Source organism: Panthera leo, chromosome D1 (genome assembly GCF_018350215.1).
Source record: "Panthera leo isolate Ple1 chromosome D1, P.leo_Ple1_pat1.1, whole genome shotgun sequence".
Taxonomy (NCBI): Eukaryota; Metazoa; Chordata; class Mammalia; order Carnivora; family Felidae; genus Panthera; species Panthera leo.
This window is the reverse complement of record NC_056688.1, coordinates 57,657,687-57,674,281: the sequence shown is the minus strand read 5'-3', so window position 1 is coordinate 57,674,281 and position 16,595 is coordinate 57,657,687. Positions and strand designations below refer to the sequence as shown.

Sequence of the window (16,595 nt, the reverse complement as noted above, 5' to 3'; positions counted from 1 at the left end):
ACCCCTGGGCCCCCAGCCCCTCGTTCCTTTGGTCTAGCCTCTAGACAACCTTTCAACCTTTCAACAACTTCCCTGGAAGTTCCTTACTGTCCTGAGAAAATAGTTCCCAAGGCCTCATCCTTATATTTACACTTGTAAATATAAGAGCTCTTGCTTTTATAAAGTGCTTTTATGTCCACCTTGTCACTTGATCCTCATAACATCCCTGGTGAGATAGGAAGGAAGGGTTTATGACTGCCATTTTACAGGAAAGAAGATGGAGTCTGCCCTTTTCATTTTCCAGTGTCCTCAGGGAACAGTTACAAACCTCAGCCTCCTGCTGGCCCAGCAGTGCTCCTTTGGCACAGGTTCCGGGTTTTCTCTCTCTCTCTCTCTCTCTGTCTCTCTGTCTCTCTGTCTCTCTCTCTCTCTCTCGTCTCATATTTTCTAGAATCTCAATGGCTTCTGAAGGGCAGACACATTACACATGTGGCTGATGATCCATGGTTAACCAAAGGCTGCAGTCACAGCTACGTTGCTTTGGCAGTGTCCCTCCAAATTCCTTAGCTGATTTCCAAGTACCGTGTGTCACTCCCGTCCCATGCTTGCAGTCCTTCTTGTCTACCGTTCATCATCTAATCAGATTTATTTTTTAAAGGACATAGTTTGCAAACTTGTGTTTTATCCACATGGATGTTTTGGCTTATTTTTTCTTGCCTAAATATTAGGCATCCAACTTAATGGGTCCCCCAAATTAATATAATTTATTTGCCATCTTGTCAGTGCAAAACAACTGTGTTCTTAAGACAAAGCACCGAAGACCAGAATCCTTCCTCCGCTTCTATTTCTTGACTTAGCAGCAAGTAAACAGTTCTGTAAACATGTGTGGGTTTGTGTGTGTATGGACCCACTGCTCTAGTAAAGTCTTAACTGGTTTTGTTCCAGTTTAAGTACCAAGCGGCCCTGCCTTATTCAGAATGGAGATTCCCGTAGCATCTGGACGTTCATCAAGGCCCGTTTCAGCTGCTCGTAGGTCACGAACATCGCCACATTCCAGGCTCCCAAACGCAAAAAAGATGGTGTAAACCTGATGAGAGAAACAACCAAAACGTCAGGTGGAGTGGACTAAGAGTCCCAAAGAGATCTCCAGTGCTCCCCCCATTCACAGTGTTAGTGCCAAAGGACCTAGGCTTCTGTTGTGAGCATTTTCTGAGATCTGTTTAGGCTTTTTCTTCTCTGCTGAAGGAATTTAGGCAGAAGCTGCAGTCAGGAAAGGAAAGGAAAGAAAACACATTTTGAGCCAGGTGCTGTGTTAGGCAGTTAATTCCTATAATTCTGTAAGGTAGCTGTGATGGTTGCCAGGTTTCTTTTTCAAAAGAAACTGAGGCCCAGGGCAGTTAAGGAGCTCAACTAAAATCACCTGACTCCACCCTGCTGCTGGGTGTTTCTGGGATCATTTACAGACTGAGGGGCCATCCCTGAGGGGGTCCCGCCAGGGCACCTAGAAGCTGGCTCACCACAGGGCGAAGACTGGGTGACACCAAATTTAGCCAATCTCCAGAGAGCCTGCCTGTCCTGTGTTAGTGCAGCTGGGAGACAGTCCCCACCTTAGCTGCGCAGACTCAGGGAAGAGCCTGTGACCTGGCCCTGCTCCCTCTTCAGCCTCTCTCTCTGCAGATCCTCTCCAGGTCTTCTCTCTCCTGCCAGCCTTGCTTCCGTGCCTTTGCTCGTGATGCTCCCTCTGTCTGGGAATGTCCCCTACTCTCTTCCTTGCCTGGCTGGTTGCTCTAGGCTCTGGAGGGGTTAGCTTGGGCACCACAACCTCATCCCAAGGCCTCTCCAGAACCCTCAGCCTAGGCTCCACAGGGAGTATAGCACCGAGACAATGAATATGAACTCCAGAATCAGACCTGGGTTCAAATCCTAGCTCTTTCAGGTTCTAGCTTCATGACCTAGGACAAGTTACTGAATCTTCCTAAGCCTCAGTGTCCTCATCTGTAAAATAAGCAAAATAACAATATTGACCTCATAGGGTTGTTGTGAAGGATTCAGTGAGTTACTATACAGCACACGGTGCAGGGCCCAGTATCAGTAAATGCTCAATAAATGTCACCCGTGTGTCTGCTGCTCTCTGAGGGAAGCACAGGGCCCAGCACATAGGAGATGCTCAGTAAATGTTTTCCAAGTGAAAGAATGAACTGAGACAGGTGGCTACCACTGATCGATTGTAATGATAGAAGCACTTACAGGGAAAGAACAATCTGCCAACTGAAATAGTTTTATTATGTCACTCCCAGGGTTGAGAACCTGATTGCATGTTTGGTCCAATCTATGGTTGGGCACCAGAAAACTGGCTGCTGAAGGCATCAGTGGTAGGAGGTGGAAGGGGGGAGGTAGCATCTGATGATTTGGGTTAGAGCCACGGCTCTGACATTTTAAGTTTGTGATCATTACGATCTAGCATGGGGGATAATTGAAACTTACAAATCCTATAACACAAAGTAGGAGGTGGTAAATACCATAAAAAATGATATCAAGGAAGCATTGCTGAAGCTCACAGGGAGGAGGAAAAATTTGACCTGAGAGCACTGGGGAGAAGGTGGCATTTGAACTAGTTCTGAAGCATGGCTAAGATTTAAGGCATTCCATTAAGAGGGAATGGTAAAAGCAAAGACACAGAAGCAAGACAATGTGAAGTGTGTTGGGCATTTTGGCCGCCATCAGTGGTGCTCCGCAGTCATGACTGTGGGTTGGAGAAAAGTCAAGATTGCCAACCACCTCTCCCTCCTTCTCTCCTGCCCAATAAGCACTCTGACCTATGCCTAGACTTCTTTTTCTCAGGCAGCCTTCCCTGACTCTCCAAATCAGATTTGGTCCTTTTTTTTTTTTTAAACTCCCATAGTTCTTTATATTTTTCCTTTGAGGCATTTACATCTGTGCTGTTCACCACCATGTCCCCAGGTGGACCCATGGCAGGCATATTATACATGGAAGGAGGGAAAGAAGGAAGGAGGGAAGGAAACAAGCCCGGGTTCTCTGGGAGGGGGTGCTGGAAGCAGGAAGGGGGAGGCTCACCCCTTATAGAAAGCTGTGGGGCCCTCATGGGCCACCATCTTCAGCATACAGTCCAAGGGGCTGCGGTATTGGCCTGGGGGCGAGTTCATGTACCGGGTCTTCACCACGTCCACTGGGGAGGCCACCACTGTGGCACAGAAGCCGGCTCCAAAGGCAGAGATGAAGTGGCAGGGCAAGTTGTCTGTAGCAGGAGAGGGCAGGGCAAATATCGAGCTGTGAGATGGCAGCACACTTGCTCTCTGTTCCATGTGCATCATCGTTTGTCCTTCACCAAACTGTGAACTCCTCGCGTGTAAGGATAGTGCTGTCTAAACCTCTCACAGTACTCGCAAAATAGAACAGGGCTGTCCCAGAGCTGGAAGGCTATGCAGCCCAATGACCTCATTAGAGGAAAATGAAGTCAGAGAAGGAGACTCTTACTTAAAGAGGCATGGTGGGAAGTGCTGGCTGGAAGCCAGGTCTTCGGCCTCCCCGCTCAGGGCTCTTTCCCACTTGTCACAATGATGGACTGGGCATTTTTTAAAAGATCTAATTGGCTCTATTAAACGATTCATGAATCGGGCAGCACCCCATCTAGCGAGTAGAGAGGCGCTCCTACACTGGGCATTTTTATCGGGCGCTGCTCCTCTCTCTGTTCCTTCTAACACCCAGGTGCCTCTGAGTAGTGCCCGCTCTGTAATTCTAGGTTCCCTCCCTGCTGTGGGAGGGCAGCTGCCTGGAGCCCAAGGCCTCACCAGTGAGCAGGTGATAGTCTAGCAGCTTCTCCTTGATGATGTCATAGGTCACCATCTCAGCACAGTTGATGATGGCGTTCCTTGTGATGTTGGGCAAAGTTCCTGTTAAGGAGGAGGTGAGGGCCGATGAGTGGAAAATAGGAGATGTGGGCTCCCGGGTTGCAAGGTCACAGGCCTCAGTTTGGGGAACAGAATGTTCCATTCCAGGGAGGAATGGAATGTTCCATTCCAGGGAGGCTCCATGGAGGAGCCTGCCTCAGTTGAGCAGATTCTACACATTCCTCTCTGGAGTTAACAACTCTTAGATTATCTATATCCACCTCAGAGACAGAAAACAGAGAGGCCCTCTTATATTTGCTTGAGCCATATTTTGGAGAATAATCTGTAATACCTATCAAAATTAAAATGGGCTTCCCTGAGACCTGGCTAAAGCCAGACAAGGAAGTCTTTCTTTGGAAGAGAGAGGCAAGGCTCTTGGAGCAGTGATGGAAGGTGGCCCTGGGGGGCCCCAGGAGAGCATCAAGGCCAAGCCACTGATATCATAGACGAGGGCTGGGTTCTGGGAAAGCACATAGCAAATAAGGCTGTGACCAGGTGTCCTGTCCTTAACCTTCACTGGGTCACTGTTCCTTCTGCAAAGATTAGTATGACCCCCAATCCACATGTGAGAGAGACTCCAGCATTTGTCAAAGTCACCACGTGGACACACGGGGAATCCTGAAGTCTTGTTCCTGAAGAAGCCCCCTCTACACTGCACCTCCCCGTGCCTGACAACTCATAGCTGCCTCCTCCAGCAGCCTCTATTTCTTCTCCATGTCCTGTGGTCACCCCTGATAGGGCTTTGCTGGGGAAGTCCTTCCCTTCCATCTCTACACATCTAGAGCCCACTGAGCCTTGAGGCCCAGTGTAAGCATCACCTTCTGTCACCACCCCTGGAGACTACGTGGCCTCTCCTGCCTCTGGCCCCACACCTCTGTATGAACCTAGCACATCCTCCCCTGTGGAATGCTGTTCCTCGACATGGCTTATCTCTGTCTGTGAGAGCCACGAGGCTGTGGAAAGTGTCTTCTATTAATTTCTGTCTCCCTCACAGCAGCCTGTGCACGCTGAAAGGTTGACAAGATGAACTGAATTTGGGGTACTGTGGCAGGGCAGTGTGACAGTTTTGGTTGGGTTGTTCTTTCAGAATCACTGGAATACACCATGCTTGGAGATCTCTCCTTGCCTAGTACTCTGCCCTAGCCCTAGGGTAGGGAATGCTCTGCCCAAGGCCCTCTGAGCCTGGAGTCCAGACCTACCTTTCCATAGGCCCCTGACCCCTTCCTCCCTGGCGATGGTCCTGTAGGCATCCATTGTCCCGCTGTACTTCCTGCTGCTCCCAGCCCCAAGGTGTATGCTGGCCTGAAATCGGACCTTCACCACGTCCGTGGGCTGGGCACATGATACCGCCATGGCTCCTGTGGTGCAGCCTGCCAAAATCCGGGTAGTGATGCTGGAGTCTGGAGAGAAGGAGAGAGAGTGGGCCAGTGTTCTGCCACCCAGCCCTTCTCTGGACTTGATGCTGTTCTTTGGAGAGCTGCCCCTGCCTGATGCCTGCCTCTTCTTCTAGGCCAGGCTTCTAGAGCTTTTCCTGACAGTGGCTCAGCCTCCTCATGAGTGTCTGTTACCAGCCTCCCACGCCCCAGCTCTGCCTCTGAGTCTGCACTGCCCTCATCTCTGACCCACTAGCCTTGAGTATGCTTCTGCCCACCGCTTTGGTGTCTACAAGATACCAGACACTCACGGTCCGATCCTTTGGGGGTGTAGAACTGCTTGACAGAGTCGTAGAGGCCTATGCGGATGGAGGCAAAGCTCATCTGGCGCTGCAGGCCAGCGACCAGCCCGTTGTAGGGGCTGCGGGGGCCCTCGGTGCGCACCATGGTCAGGATGGTGCCCAGCACGCCACGGTACTGGGTTCTCCGGGCTGCCTGCATCGCCTGGTTCTCCCCTTGGATCTGAGGAACATCCCGGCAGAGACATGAGCGGAGAAGGGACAGATGGGGCTGGTTTTCTTTTTTTCTTTTTTCTTTTTTTTTTTTTAAATGTTTTTATTTATTTTTGAGACAGAGACAGACAGAGCATGAGCAGGGAAGGGGCAGAGAGAGAGGGAGACACAGAATCTGAAGCAGGGTCCAGGCTCTGAGCTGTCAGCACAGAGCCCGACGCGGGGCTCGAACTCACAGACCGCGAGATCATGACCTGAGCTGAAGTTGGATGCTCAACCGACTGAGCCACCCAGGCACCCTGATGGGGCTGGTTTTCAAGAACAAGCATGATTATACAGCCATCACATCCCCAGTAAAAATAACTGAGGCTCGTGTGGCAGTTTATAGCTCATAAGCTGTTATACACGGTGTGGTGCTCAACCCTCAGAGCACATGGAGGGCAGATTGTTTTTCCCACAAGTGGTTGACGGTTTGTCCAAGGTCACATGGTTACTTTTACTTCACACTTTATGGTTTACAGACTACTGTGAGGCCATGAAGGGTCCAAGGGATTAATTAAGATTTTTTTTGTCTTGGATGATGGTGATGGGGAAATGGTGAGGCAGGGTTGAAACAGTGGAGTAGTGAGTGGCCTGCTCAGGGTTCTGCGTAAGGAAGAGCATGCTGGCAGACATGAGGGGAGCTGGGGTGGAGAACTCAGCCCCTCCTTTGATCTGAACAATGACCCCTGCCAAAAAGCACCTACCTGCAGGCGAACCTTGGCTGTGTCCAGTGGAAAGGTGAGGAGATCAGCAAAACAGGCCGCTGTGCCTGCCCCCAGGAACTTCACAGCTGTTGTGGGAGGTACGTCTGAAGGCTTTAGTCCAACCATGGTCCCAGAAGGTTCTGTCTGGTCCCTCCAGGGCCCAGTAGAGGTCCAAGGAGACAGGCCCCTTTGTAGCCCCGAGCTTTAGTGCAGGGAGGAGGCTGCAGGAGACAGGCCAGAGGAGGCAGATGGAACTTGGGCCATCTGCACCTGTCCCCAGGCTCCTTTCAGCACTGGCAGAGGTTTTAGCGAGAGAAACACCTGGGCATTGCTATGCTTAGCTGTGTGGATTTGGCTTTTAAGAATCCGTTCACTCTTGCAATCCTCGCCTTCCTCCTCCTCCCTCCACTGACTGGGTGGATCTTCATCCTTTAGAGGAGGAAACTGAGGCTCGGGCAGGGACCAGACCTCATTCTGACTGCACGCCACACCCTGTTCTCCTTCCCTCACATCAGGCTGCCCCCTGGGAAGGACCTGCCCCCTGAAGTGTATGGAGAACCTGCCAAGTCTCCCCACTTCAGGTCTTTCTATCCCAAATCAACAAAATAAATGTGCCTCCTGGCTCACCTAAACTGCTAGTTATCTTGGATGAAGGCTTTTTATGCAAGGCTGCCTGAATATACTTTTATTATACTTAAACAAAATCCTTCCCAGCCTTCGATTCCTTCTCTGTCACTGCAGATGGTTAATCTATGACTAGAGGCATTTCCTCCCAACACTGTGGGATTCCCAGGCTGATGTTTTCCGTGGAGGAGGGAGGGAAACGGGTCCTGGGCTCCTCTGCTGCTCTGCCTCTCCAGGGCTCCTAGGGAGATGGGGCTACATCCTGCTGCTAATGTTGGGGGGCAGTGGCCGCTGATCTGCCTGGCTCAGCACGTGCCCTTCCCCCCACCCCTGCCCCACACCCCCGAGGCCTTCCCTTCTCAGCTGAAGCAGACGAGCGCCTCAGACAGAGGAGGATCAGTCCTGGGCCAAGGGAACGTGCTCATCTCCTGGTGTGTACTTGTCCTGGGCTGCCCATACTGCTGCTGGCTGACCAGGGGCACATTTATATCTGAAGGTCCTGGTTTAGCTGTGGTTACCTTGGGAGGCTGTCATGGGCAGCCCTGCATTCTTACAACCTGGGCTTCTGTGCATCAAGCTTTTGGTGCTGATGACATTTCTTAGCAGGTCACCCCACTGGCGCCCAACTCGCACATACACCTGGTGTGCTGGGATCCTGAACCCTTCTGCGTCCTCATCTCTGGAGCCAGGGCCAGTCCCATAGAGTCCTGAGGTGGGCACAGTGTGCATTGCTTTCCTATGGGGCAATAGGAAAACTCTGATCCTGCGGTGAGGAAACCTGAGCTCCTGCCCTGTCTTCATGGCTTACTAAGGGTGGTGGGACCTTGGATATGTCATTTAACCTCTGGGTAAATGAGAATAATATATTACCTGTTCATCAGTGATAAATTGGTTGCCAAAAGAGAGGGGTGACCATTCAGGTCTTCTTTCAGGACTGCTATCAGCAACTCTGGTTCTCCCTGTGCTGTGCCCTCCCCCTACATGGCACCTAAACTCTTGTGCTTGCTGCCACCTTTCCCTGGAAAAGCCTGTTCTTTTTTTTTTTTTTTTTTTAATTTTTTTAACGTTTATTTATTTTTGAGTCAGAGAGAGATCGAGCATGACTGGGGGAGGGGAGGAGAGAGAGGGAGACACAGAATCGGAAGCAGGCTCCAGGCTCCGAGCCATCAGCCCAGAGCCCGACTCGGGGCTTGAACTCACGGACCGTGAGATCGTGACCTGAGTTGAAGTCGGACGCTTAACCGACTGAGCCACCCAGGCACCCCTGGAAAAGCCTGTTCTTCAGAAGAAACAGATGTTCAATTTCATGCTAAGGTATAAGTGACTATCTTAATGATCAGGTATTTCTTGACTACTACAGTAGGCACTAGGGAAGGAAAGATATGGAATGGATCCTGTTTGGCCCTTGCCCTCAAGGAGCTTGCAGATAGTGTTGAATCATCCAGGGAGTTAAGGAGGTGGGATAGAGGAAGAAGGGCTGAGGTTGGAACTCACCAGCCAGCAGATCCCAGCCTGGTAGTCTGCGTCATAGTGTGGATGGACAACTGTTAAATCATGCCCGGAGGAAGAGGATGCGTTATTTTTATTTTCCAAGCATGAGGTTACATTTACAATTTTATTTTTATTTTTTAAACTTGATGTATGACTTACATAGGATGACTGTATGCATTTTAGTGGTCACTGAGCCGTAAAGGGAATCATGCATCGATTCTAAATGTTAGGCCCAAATGGCAGATGCAGGAGGAGGTTTTCTGGATGGGGACCTAACCTAGTGTCCAAGCATACAGAAGTCAGATAGTGTCAATTCCCTGTTTTAAAACTATCCAGTTCCCCTCCTTATTCAGAACAAAGTCCCATGTCCCTTGTGATGTACCTGGGCCAACAGGGAGCACTTCATGGGTATTGCCTAATGGGCTGGGTCTTCCTGGGGAGGCCTGTTTTCCCCAGGCCTGGGGGTTGGTTTGGGGGGGGGGGAGGTGGGGAGGCTGAAGTGTCCAGAAACTCTTTTGCCCCCGCTGCCTCTAGTCCCACACCTTCTTGTTGATTAACTCATTAACTGCAATGGTTTCCCCTCTAGATAGGGATCCCCAAAGGCAGGGACGGGGTACGTTATACTTATCCTGCTTCTCTGTGTAGCCTGGTACAGGGATGGCCCAGGGCTAGAGGGTCCCAGGGAGGACCAGCTGACCAAGGAACCCTACTTGCTGAAGTGGAGAAATGGGAAATCAGAGAAGCCCACAGTGTTCTTCGGTGGAGGGTCTTGAATGCCAGGGCTGTACTGAATCTAGCAGAGAATGGGGAGTGGTTGGTGGCTCTCAAGTAGAAGAATGACATCATCAGACCTGTGTTCATAGCATGCTGGTGCAAATGTTAAGGCTGGACCAGAACGAGAGATCGGAGACACAGAGCAGTGAGGAGGTTGTTGGAATGATGCAGCAAGAGATGTTGGAGCCTCAATTCAGGCAAGAGCAGTGGCCAGGGGTGAAGCTGGAGCCTACTCTAGAGGCAGTCCAGAGCCACTCGTGAGAGGCAGAATGGACAGGCATGGACACAAGTCAAAAGCCATACTTTGATGGGAGGGCTCTAGAACTTTCATTGGTCAAGTTGTGGTGGAGAGGGAAGCCACCATGGTAGACTCAGGTAGGGGCTGCTCTGAGGTCACTGCTCTCCAGCCTCCTTCCCCCTTTACTCCAGCCTCCTAAATTGATACGTGAGGAAACCTAGCAGCCAACAGAACTTTGCCACTGACAAAGGTGAAGTTGAGAGCAGAATCTTCTCTCGGTGTCTTTGTGGGGGCACTTGAGGGATGGGATGTTCCAGCTGCACAGCCTACCATAGCAGCGCGCCGTTAATGTCTGCTCAGGGCTTCTTGCATGAGGCACAGTGCTCAGAGCTTTATAGGTATTGACTAACTCAGTCCCTTTATAAGGCTATAAGGTAGTTGTCACAGTTATTCCCACTTCATAAACAAGGGACCTCAGCCGCTGAAGGCTTCAGCTAGTCATAAGACTGAAGGGATGGGGCTGGGATTGGAGCCCAGGTCTGTCTGACACCTGTGCCCGTTCCACTGTCCAGAGCCCTAGGCTTCAGGGAGAGCTCAGGATCCCTGGAGCTGCTTGTTTACAGCGTGGATTCTCAGAGGCCTTTCACACCAGAGATCCTGATTCAGATCTGGCCTGGGCCCTGGGGATCTGTTTTCCACGGCAGCTCTGAAGCAGGGGTCAGAGGACCCCATTCTGAGATGCCCTGCCTGATCTCACCCTCCTGGCAAAGCCTCCATATCATCCCCGCTGAAGAAGCCACCCGAGTAGAGGTCTCTGGGCTCTGTAACCTCCCACTATGCGACTTGGGTCAGGCCTCAGGCCAGAGGTGCCCCCATCATCTCTACTCAGGACAGGGGTCCCAGGATGCTCATGGGGCGAGGACTTAATGCTCTGGAGGAAGTCTGGGGATTCTGGGCCAGACTAAGGAGAAAGCCACTTCTTATCTATGGGGATTTGCAAAATCACAGAGGAGGCAGCCAGTAGAAAAAGGGGGAGTGAGTGACACAGGGGTTGGGGTTGAGCCTCAGCCCTGCTACGGTGCCCTCATTGCAGTTACCCCCTCTTGACAAGGTGGGGGAGTAAGGAAATCTACCGGGTCTGTAGTGATCCCAGGCTAGCGATCCCCGATAGCTCCCGGCTGCTCTCTGTAAGCTGCTGTGAAAAGCAGAACGGTGGTGGTGGAGGAAGGGGTCTTACCTGTGAGTCCAGCCAGGGGAGGGGAAGCACAGGGCCTCCTTAAGTCTCCTTAGCGCTCCATCCCAGGAGGCGGCAGCAGGGACCTCGTTGCCCCCTTGCCATTCACTGTTGTCTCTGCTGCCTCTGTCTTGGCACCTATCTTTATACACTCCAGCTGACCTGAAACCTTACCCTAGAGAAACTAGTTGACAGCCTGATCACTTGACAAGACTTGGCTGGCCAGTGAGTGGAGGGCGGTGAGGGGAAAGGTCAGAGTTCCAGATCTGGTTTAGTTCCTCTGACTCGAGGTTCTTTAAAACAGCTCCTTCCAGCTGCTGAGAGAGCTACCTCAGGTAATAAAGGGTATATATGGGGATAGGGGTTGGACCTGTCACCCCTGAGAATTCAAAGGTCACGGCCACTCACGATAGGCTGGGCAGGGTTCTCCTGGACCTCCCAACATTAACAATGATAGTAATGGTCATTTCTTGGTGGCTACTATGTGCTAGATACTTTGCATATGTTATTTCTATTTTTTACAATCCTATGAGGTAGGTACTAATAGGATTCTAAGTTTTTTTTTTTTTTAATAACAGCTTTACTGAGATATAGTTCACATCCCATTCAATACATCTATTTAAAGGGTACAATTCAATGGTTTTTAGTGTTCAGTTATGCAACCATCATCACAATTTTAGAATATTTTCACCAATCTCCCCTTATTCCCCCCCCCCCCCGCAAATCCCTGGGTACATCAGCAGTCACTTCCCTTTTCCCTTTCCACCTAGCCCCAGGCAATTGCTAATCTACTTTCTGTCTATAGATTTCTGAATCTTCCATATAAATAAAACCATACAATATGTGGCCTTTTGTGACTGGCTTTTTCAGTTAGCATAGTACTTTCAAGGTGCATCTGTTGTTAGAGCACGTATCAGTACTTCATTCCTTTTGATTGCTGAGGATCCTGACATTTGGAATGCTTATTTTACAGAGAAGAGAACTGGGTCTCAGGGAGACACAAGGACTTACCCAGGTCATACCGCTAGTATGTGGCAGGGTCCAATTAAATTATAATAACATCATATTCTGGGCCTATCTGCCGTGACCATTACCGTCTCTGACGTGACACTTGAAGGCTTCAGCATGGACACTGCTGAAGGGAGCCAAAGGGAGCTGGGGAAGGTGTGTGAAGCACAGCAGGGAGGGTCCCCAGCAGCTCCTACCATAGGCTCCATCGGTAGGCACTGAGGGGGAGGGTGGGGCCCATCTGAACCTGGGACCCAGGTGGCATAGAAAAGAGGAGGGTAGGGGGACAGGAGAGGAGAAGGGGAGGAGGGTGGGAAGGGAGTTAACTAGGTGGGGCAGAGGCCATTTCTGGACTTGGGCACAGAGTCATGGCCACAGGGCAAGTGGTCACAAGTCCAGACAGTCAAGTGCAAAGCCAGGGCTGTGTCCTCTTCCTTGGACCAGGCCCTGCCCCTCACATCAGCAGCACAGGCACTTGTGTTATTTCTTTTCTTTTTTTAAAAAAAAATTTTTTTTTTAATGTTTATTCTTGAGAGAGACAGAGACAGAATGTGAGTGGGTTGGGGCTGAGAGAGAGGGAGGCACAGAATCCGAAGCAGGCTCCCGGGCTCTGAGCTGTCAGCACAGAGCCTGACGCAGGGCTCGAACCCACGAGCTGTGAGATCATGACCTGAGCCGAAGTCGGATGCTCAACCAACTGAGCCACCCAGGTGCCCCAGCACTTGTATTATTTCTAACACAGGGAAGGGGCTGCTAGGACTGCTGAGGTTGGGATCAAGAAGTAGGTTCTGGGCTCCAGCTGGAAATGCTGACCTGAAGGTGGTGGGTGAATTGCAGTGGGTATATGGGGAGGGATAAACAGTAGGAGCTCAAAGAGGCTGTGGACCCTGGTACCCAGAGGGAGGACTCAGCTTACACTGGCTTGGGAGGCTTCTTTAAAAAAAAAAAAATTCTTTTTTTATTTTTTTTTCAACGTTTTTTTTTTTTTTTTTATTTATTTATTTATTTTTGGGACAGAGAGAGACAGAGCATGAACGGGGGAGGGTCAGAGAGAGAGGGAGACACAGAATCGGAAACAGGCTCCAGGCTCCGAGCCATCAGCCCAGAGCCTGACGCGGGGCTCAAACTCACGGACCGCGAGATCGTGACCTGGCTGAAGTCGGACGCTTAACCGACTGCGCCACCCAGGCGCCCCAAAATTCTTTTTTTAAATGTTTCTTTATTTTTGACACACAGAGTGTGAGTGGGGGAGGGGCAGAGAGAGGAAGACACAGAATCCAAAGCAGGCTCCAGGCTCTGAGCTGTCAGCACAGAGCCCAGCGCAGGGCTCGAACTCATGAACCATGAGATCATGACCTGAGCCAAAGTTGGAGGCTTACCTGACTGAGCCACCCAGGTGCCCCTGGCCTGGGAGGCTTCTTGAGGACAGGGCCAGGTGTGTCTGCTTTGGCTCCCTGTCCCCGGAATCCAATAGGCGCTGAAGTTCCAAGGTTGGCCGCAATGGGCTGGGATCATCCAGCATCTGGTGATCAGAAACACCCATTTTCAGGGCTCTGCAGAGGCAGTAAGTGCCTGATGGGAAGCAAGGGGGACTGTAGCTATTGTCAGATATGTACCTCATTCCCTTAACCCACGCTGCATGGCCTGCAAGGCTTTTCACCTCTGAGTTGTCACCAGGAAAGAGATCCAACTTTCAGGGAGAAGATACTGGTAAATAACACACTTTTTGTTTAAGTCGAGGTGGTGGTTTTCAGACCCTTGGGGTGCCTTTGTCATTGGGGGCTGCCCTGAGACTGGGTAGGAGGAGCCGCCTGGGTGGGAGCAGCCGGTGTCCTCCTGTGGCCTTATCCTAACTTGACCCCTATCAGGTTATTTACAGGAGCTGCAGCAGGATTTGGAAGGAATATTCTTCACCTGAGGCTTAACCCCTCAGGCCTGAGCCCGACTACCCCTCTGTAGGTTCTGTGTGGCCTCAAGGGTGGTGGAGCATCCCCTTCCCCCTTCCTTGAAAGCTCCCACTGTTGACCTGAGAGGAGGCACTGGGGAGGGGGTGAGTGGTGGGCCGAAGGCTGGGGGATGAGATGAACAAATGAAGGGCACCAGCTCGGTCTGAGGGCACTTCCCTGATGAGGGGGCACCCTGTGCCTCCTCGGGGTTCCTGCGTTACCCTGTGCCCCCTAGGGCACGTCCTGCCTGTCTCAGAGTTGGTGTGCTTGCCCATCTGCTGGTTTGCTCCAGGACAGTGGGGGAGGAGTGGGAGGAGCTGACATTTTCTCAGCTTCCACTAAGTGCCAAGTGCGGGCGAAGCACTTTCACAAATGTCATCTCGTTTAATCTTCACAACAACCCTCTGAAGCATTATTATCTGTGTTTTACAGCTGAGGCAACAGTCTCAGATGGAAGGACAGTCAAGCCAGAGGGGACCTGTCAGGGAAGTGGCAGGGTCAGACTGGCTTCTTCTCTATCTCTAGCGGTGTGTGGCCCTAAGTGCCCTCCTGGTTCTCTCTGGGCTCATCTGCAGACTCAACTCTTCTAGGAAGCCTTCCTTGGTTGCTCTAGCCCACATGGTCTTTCTCCATGAATTCCCCCAATTCAGAGCACTCACTGGCTATACCCTGTGTGCAGAAGCCTTGTGACATCTCTGAAAATGTTTTGTGTGGTGATTCATTCCTAGCTACATAAAGACGCAAATGACTTCAGTGAGTTTCAGTTTCTAAAATGGGAATCATGTTATGTAGGTTATAGAGTTGTTTTGAGGACTAAGTGAAATACACTGTGCTTGGGAGAGCGGGGCCTCCATTTTAGTTCTCTTCCAACCTTTTCTCCCAGTCACCACTCTGCATATCTTTGCCCCTTTCTTATCTTCCCCACAGGCCCCGTCTACAGTAGCTGCTCAAATGTTTAGAGTCTGACAATCTTAAGCCAGAGCTACCCATCCTAGAGAGGTCAAGGATTCTGAGACCTATTCCAGCAGACCGCTCCACTTTGCTGATAGATTTGAGGCAAAAGGTGTCATCCTAATCTGGACCAATCTGACCTTTGGGGAAGTTCAGAAGTCTCATGGTGACCCGGGCCCCAGTTCCAGGTGAGCTGAAAGGACTATGGTTTTCAAGCTTTCCTCTGGCTGTTAGAGCACAAATGGATTCCTAATACCCCAGTCCAGTGGCCAACCCAGAAGACAGCTGTGTACAAAATACAAATACCAATATGATTTTATTCAAACACAGGTAGGAATAATGACCTTCAGAGCTGGGTAAAAACAATAAGTTAAAAGCATGGTTAGAATTTAAGATAATCAGGTTAAAAAGTCTAAAGGAGGTGATTCTCCTCTCCTTTTCTATTGATTAGTTTAACACAGCGTAAAATAATTTATAGCTATAAAATATGCTTATTCCTAAGCAAGTCAAATGGAGGTGGCCGTAGGATTTCCTTGGCTATGCATGATGCACAATCTTCACTCCCTCCTCTACCTTGCTCTAACTTTAAGGCAAAAGTGGCCCATGATATTCGGGCAGAAGGTTGCCTCAGGTCAGCAGCAGGCTACCAAGGACATTGGAAAGAGTTTCTCAGCCAAAAGATGCCTGCTCAGGTCCCTTGGTCAAAAGATGGATGATTCCACTTGGGCACTGGAGTCCGTTTTGTTTCTAGCCTTGCCTCACTATAGAAGGAAGAAGCTGAAATCCTGGCAGGTGGACACTGGGCTGGTTTGGGACGTTTGTCCAGTCTGTGCTGGATGGGTCTCAAGGCACCCAAGGGCGAGGCTGGTGATGGTTTCAGGGGTCTCACAGCCCTGAAGGAAGCAGACCTCGTGCCTCATGCAAGCCAGACGAGGCCGAGGGCAGGTGGACAGGTGGGTCCTTCCCTCGGTCTCTCAGGTTTCATTAGTCTTTCTGGGAGTATTGGGAAGAAAATATCCGTGCGATCCTGCGAGTTTCTTCTTCAGGCAGGTTGGGAGGCAGCGAGTTAGGTCTGGGACGAGCAGGCCTTCCAGACAAGGGTCTGCTGGAGGCCTCACTCTTGTCCTGGAGAGGAAGAAGTCAGCTAGGTTAGCATTGAGGATATGGCACCTCCAAGAAATGACTTTGATTACTGTCATCTTTTGGTCCTTTGGCTAATATTGACATAGAGCTGACTGGTTTACAAAGCCCTTCACGTACTTGATCTTGTTTAACCCTCACCTCTACCCTGTAGGTGGGTACATCATTCGCAGGTCACAGAGAGGAAACTATAGTTCAGGCTAAATAAACTCAAGGTTGCATAGTTTGGAGTAGCAGAGCCAAGATGTGAACCCTAGCTCAGACTCTTTCTGTGCCTCTGGAGGAGTCTCCTCTGGGACAGGTTTAAAGCCTCATCCCTTCTCTTGCTGAATGAATCTAGGTAAGTCATTTGTCTTCTGAGTTGTAATTGTTCCACATGTGACCTGGGAATATATTTAACTGCCAGGGAGAAGATGTTGGTGAATAATACACTCTCTGTATGGCCACTGGGAGTTCCTAGAACTGCCAGGTGACTGACATAGGGCACACCCATGGCCCTGCTACCAAACTTTTCCTGCCTTGGGATGACAGGGTATCACTAATTCCTCTTTAAGGTCTTAGTGTACATTTGGGTTATGCCATTGTGGTCTTCTGGACGCCTTTATAACTTACTCTTTTGCTCATTCAACCCACCCCCCCTTTATTTTTGGTGCCAGGTTCCTGCCCTGAAG

At 50.5% G+C, this 16,595-nt stretch overlaps 2 protein-coding genes and 1 long non-coding RNA gene across 5 annotated transcripts in view; 1 reads left to right on the top strand and 2 right to left on the bottom strand.

Annotated features, from left to right (window-relative positions):
- Positions 1-941: 941 nt before the first annotated feature.
- UCP3 (uncoupling protein 3) lies at positions 942-6,644 on the bottom strand. The gene is made up of 6 exons (XM_042906828.1): positions 6,519-6,644; positions 5,572-5,782; positions 5,087-5,287; positions 3,789-3,890; positions 3,055-3,235; positions 942-1,066 (listed from the first exon to the last, which is right to left on the bottom strand). The coding sequence occupies exons 1-6, from the start codon at positions 6,642-6,644 to the stop codon at positions 952-954; spliced, it is 936 nt and encodes a 311-aa protein (XP_042762762.1). The 3' UTR covers positions 942-951.
- A 6,592-nt stretch (positions 6,645-13,236) lies between these two features.
- The window catches only part of LOC122200998, a 54,881-nt gene continuing 51,522 nt past the window's right edge, over positions 13,237-16,595 (top strand). Inside the window, exon 1 of the long non-coding RNA XR_006194034.1 lies at positions 13,237-14,972. This is a non-coding gene — a long non-coding RNA (uncharacterized LOC122200998). The remainder of the gene's footprint in view (positions 14,973-16,595) is intronic.
- C2CD3 (C2 domain containing 3 centriole elongation regulator) overlaps positions 15,082-16,595 on the bottom strand; it is a 144,612-nt gene continuing 143,098 nt past the window's right edge. For all 3 annotated transcript variants that reach the window (XM_042906813.1, XM_042906814.1, XM_042906815.1), the window contains one exon: positions 15,082-15,909. In XM_042906813.1, coding sequence (XP_042762747.1) covers positions 15,769-15,909 — 141 coding nt within the window. In that variant the 3' untranslated portion in view covers positions 15,082-15,768. The remainder of the gene's footprint in view (positions 15,910-16,595) is intronic.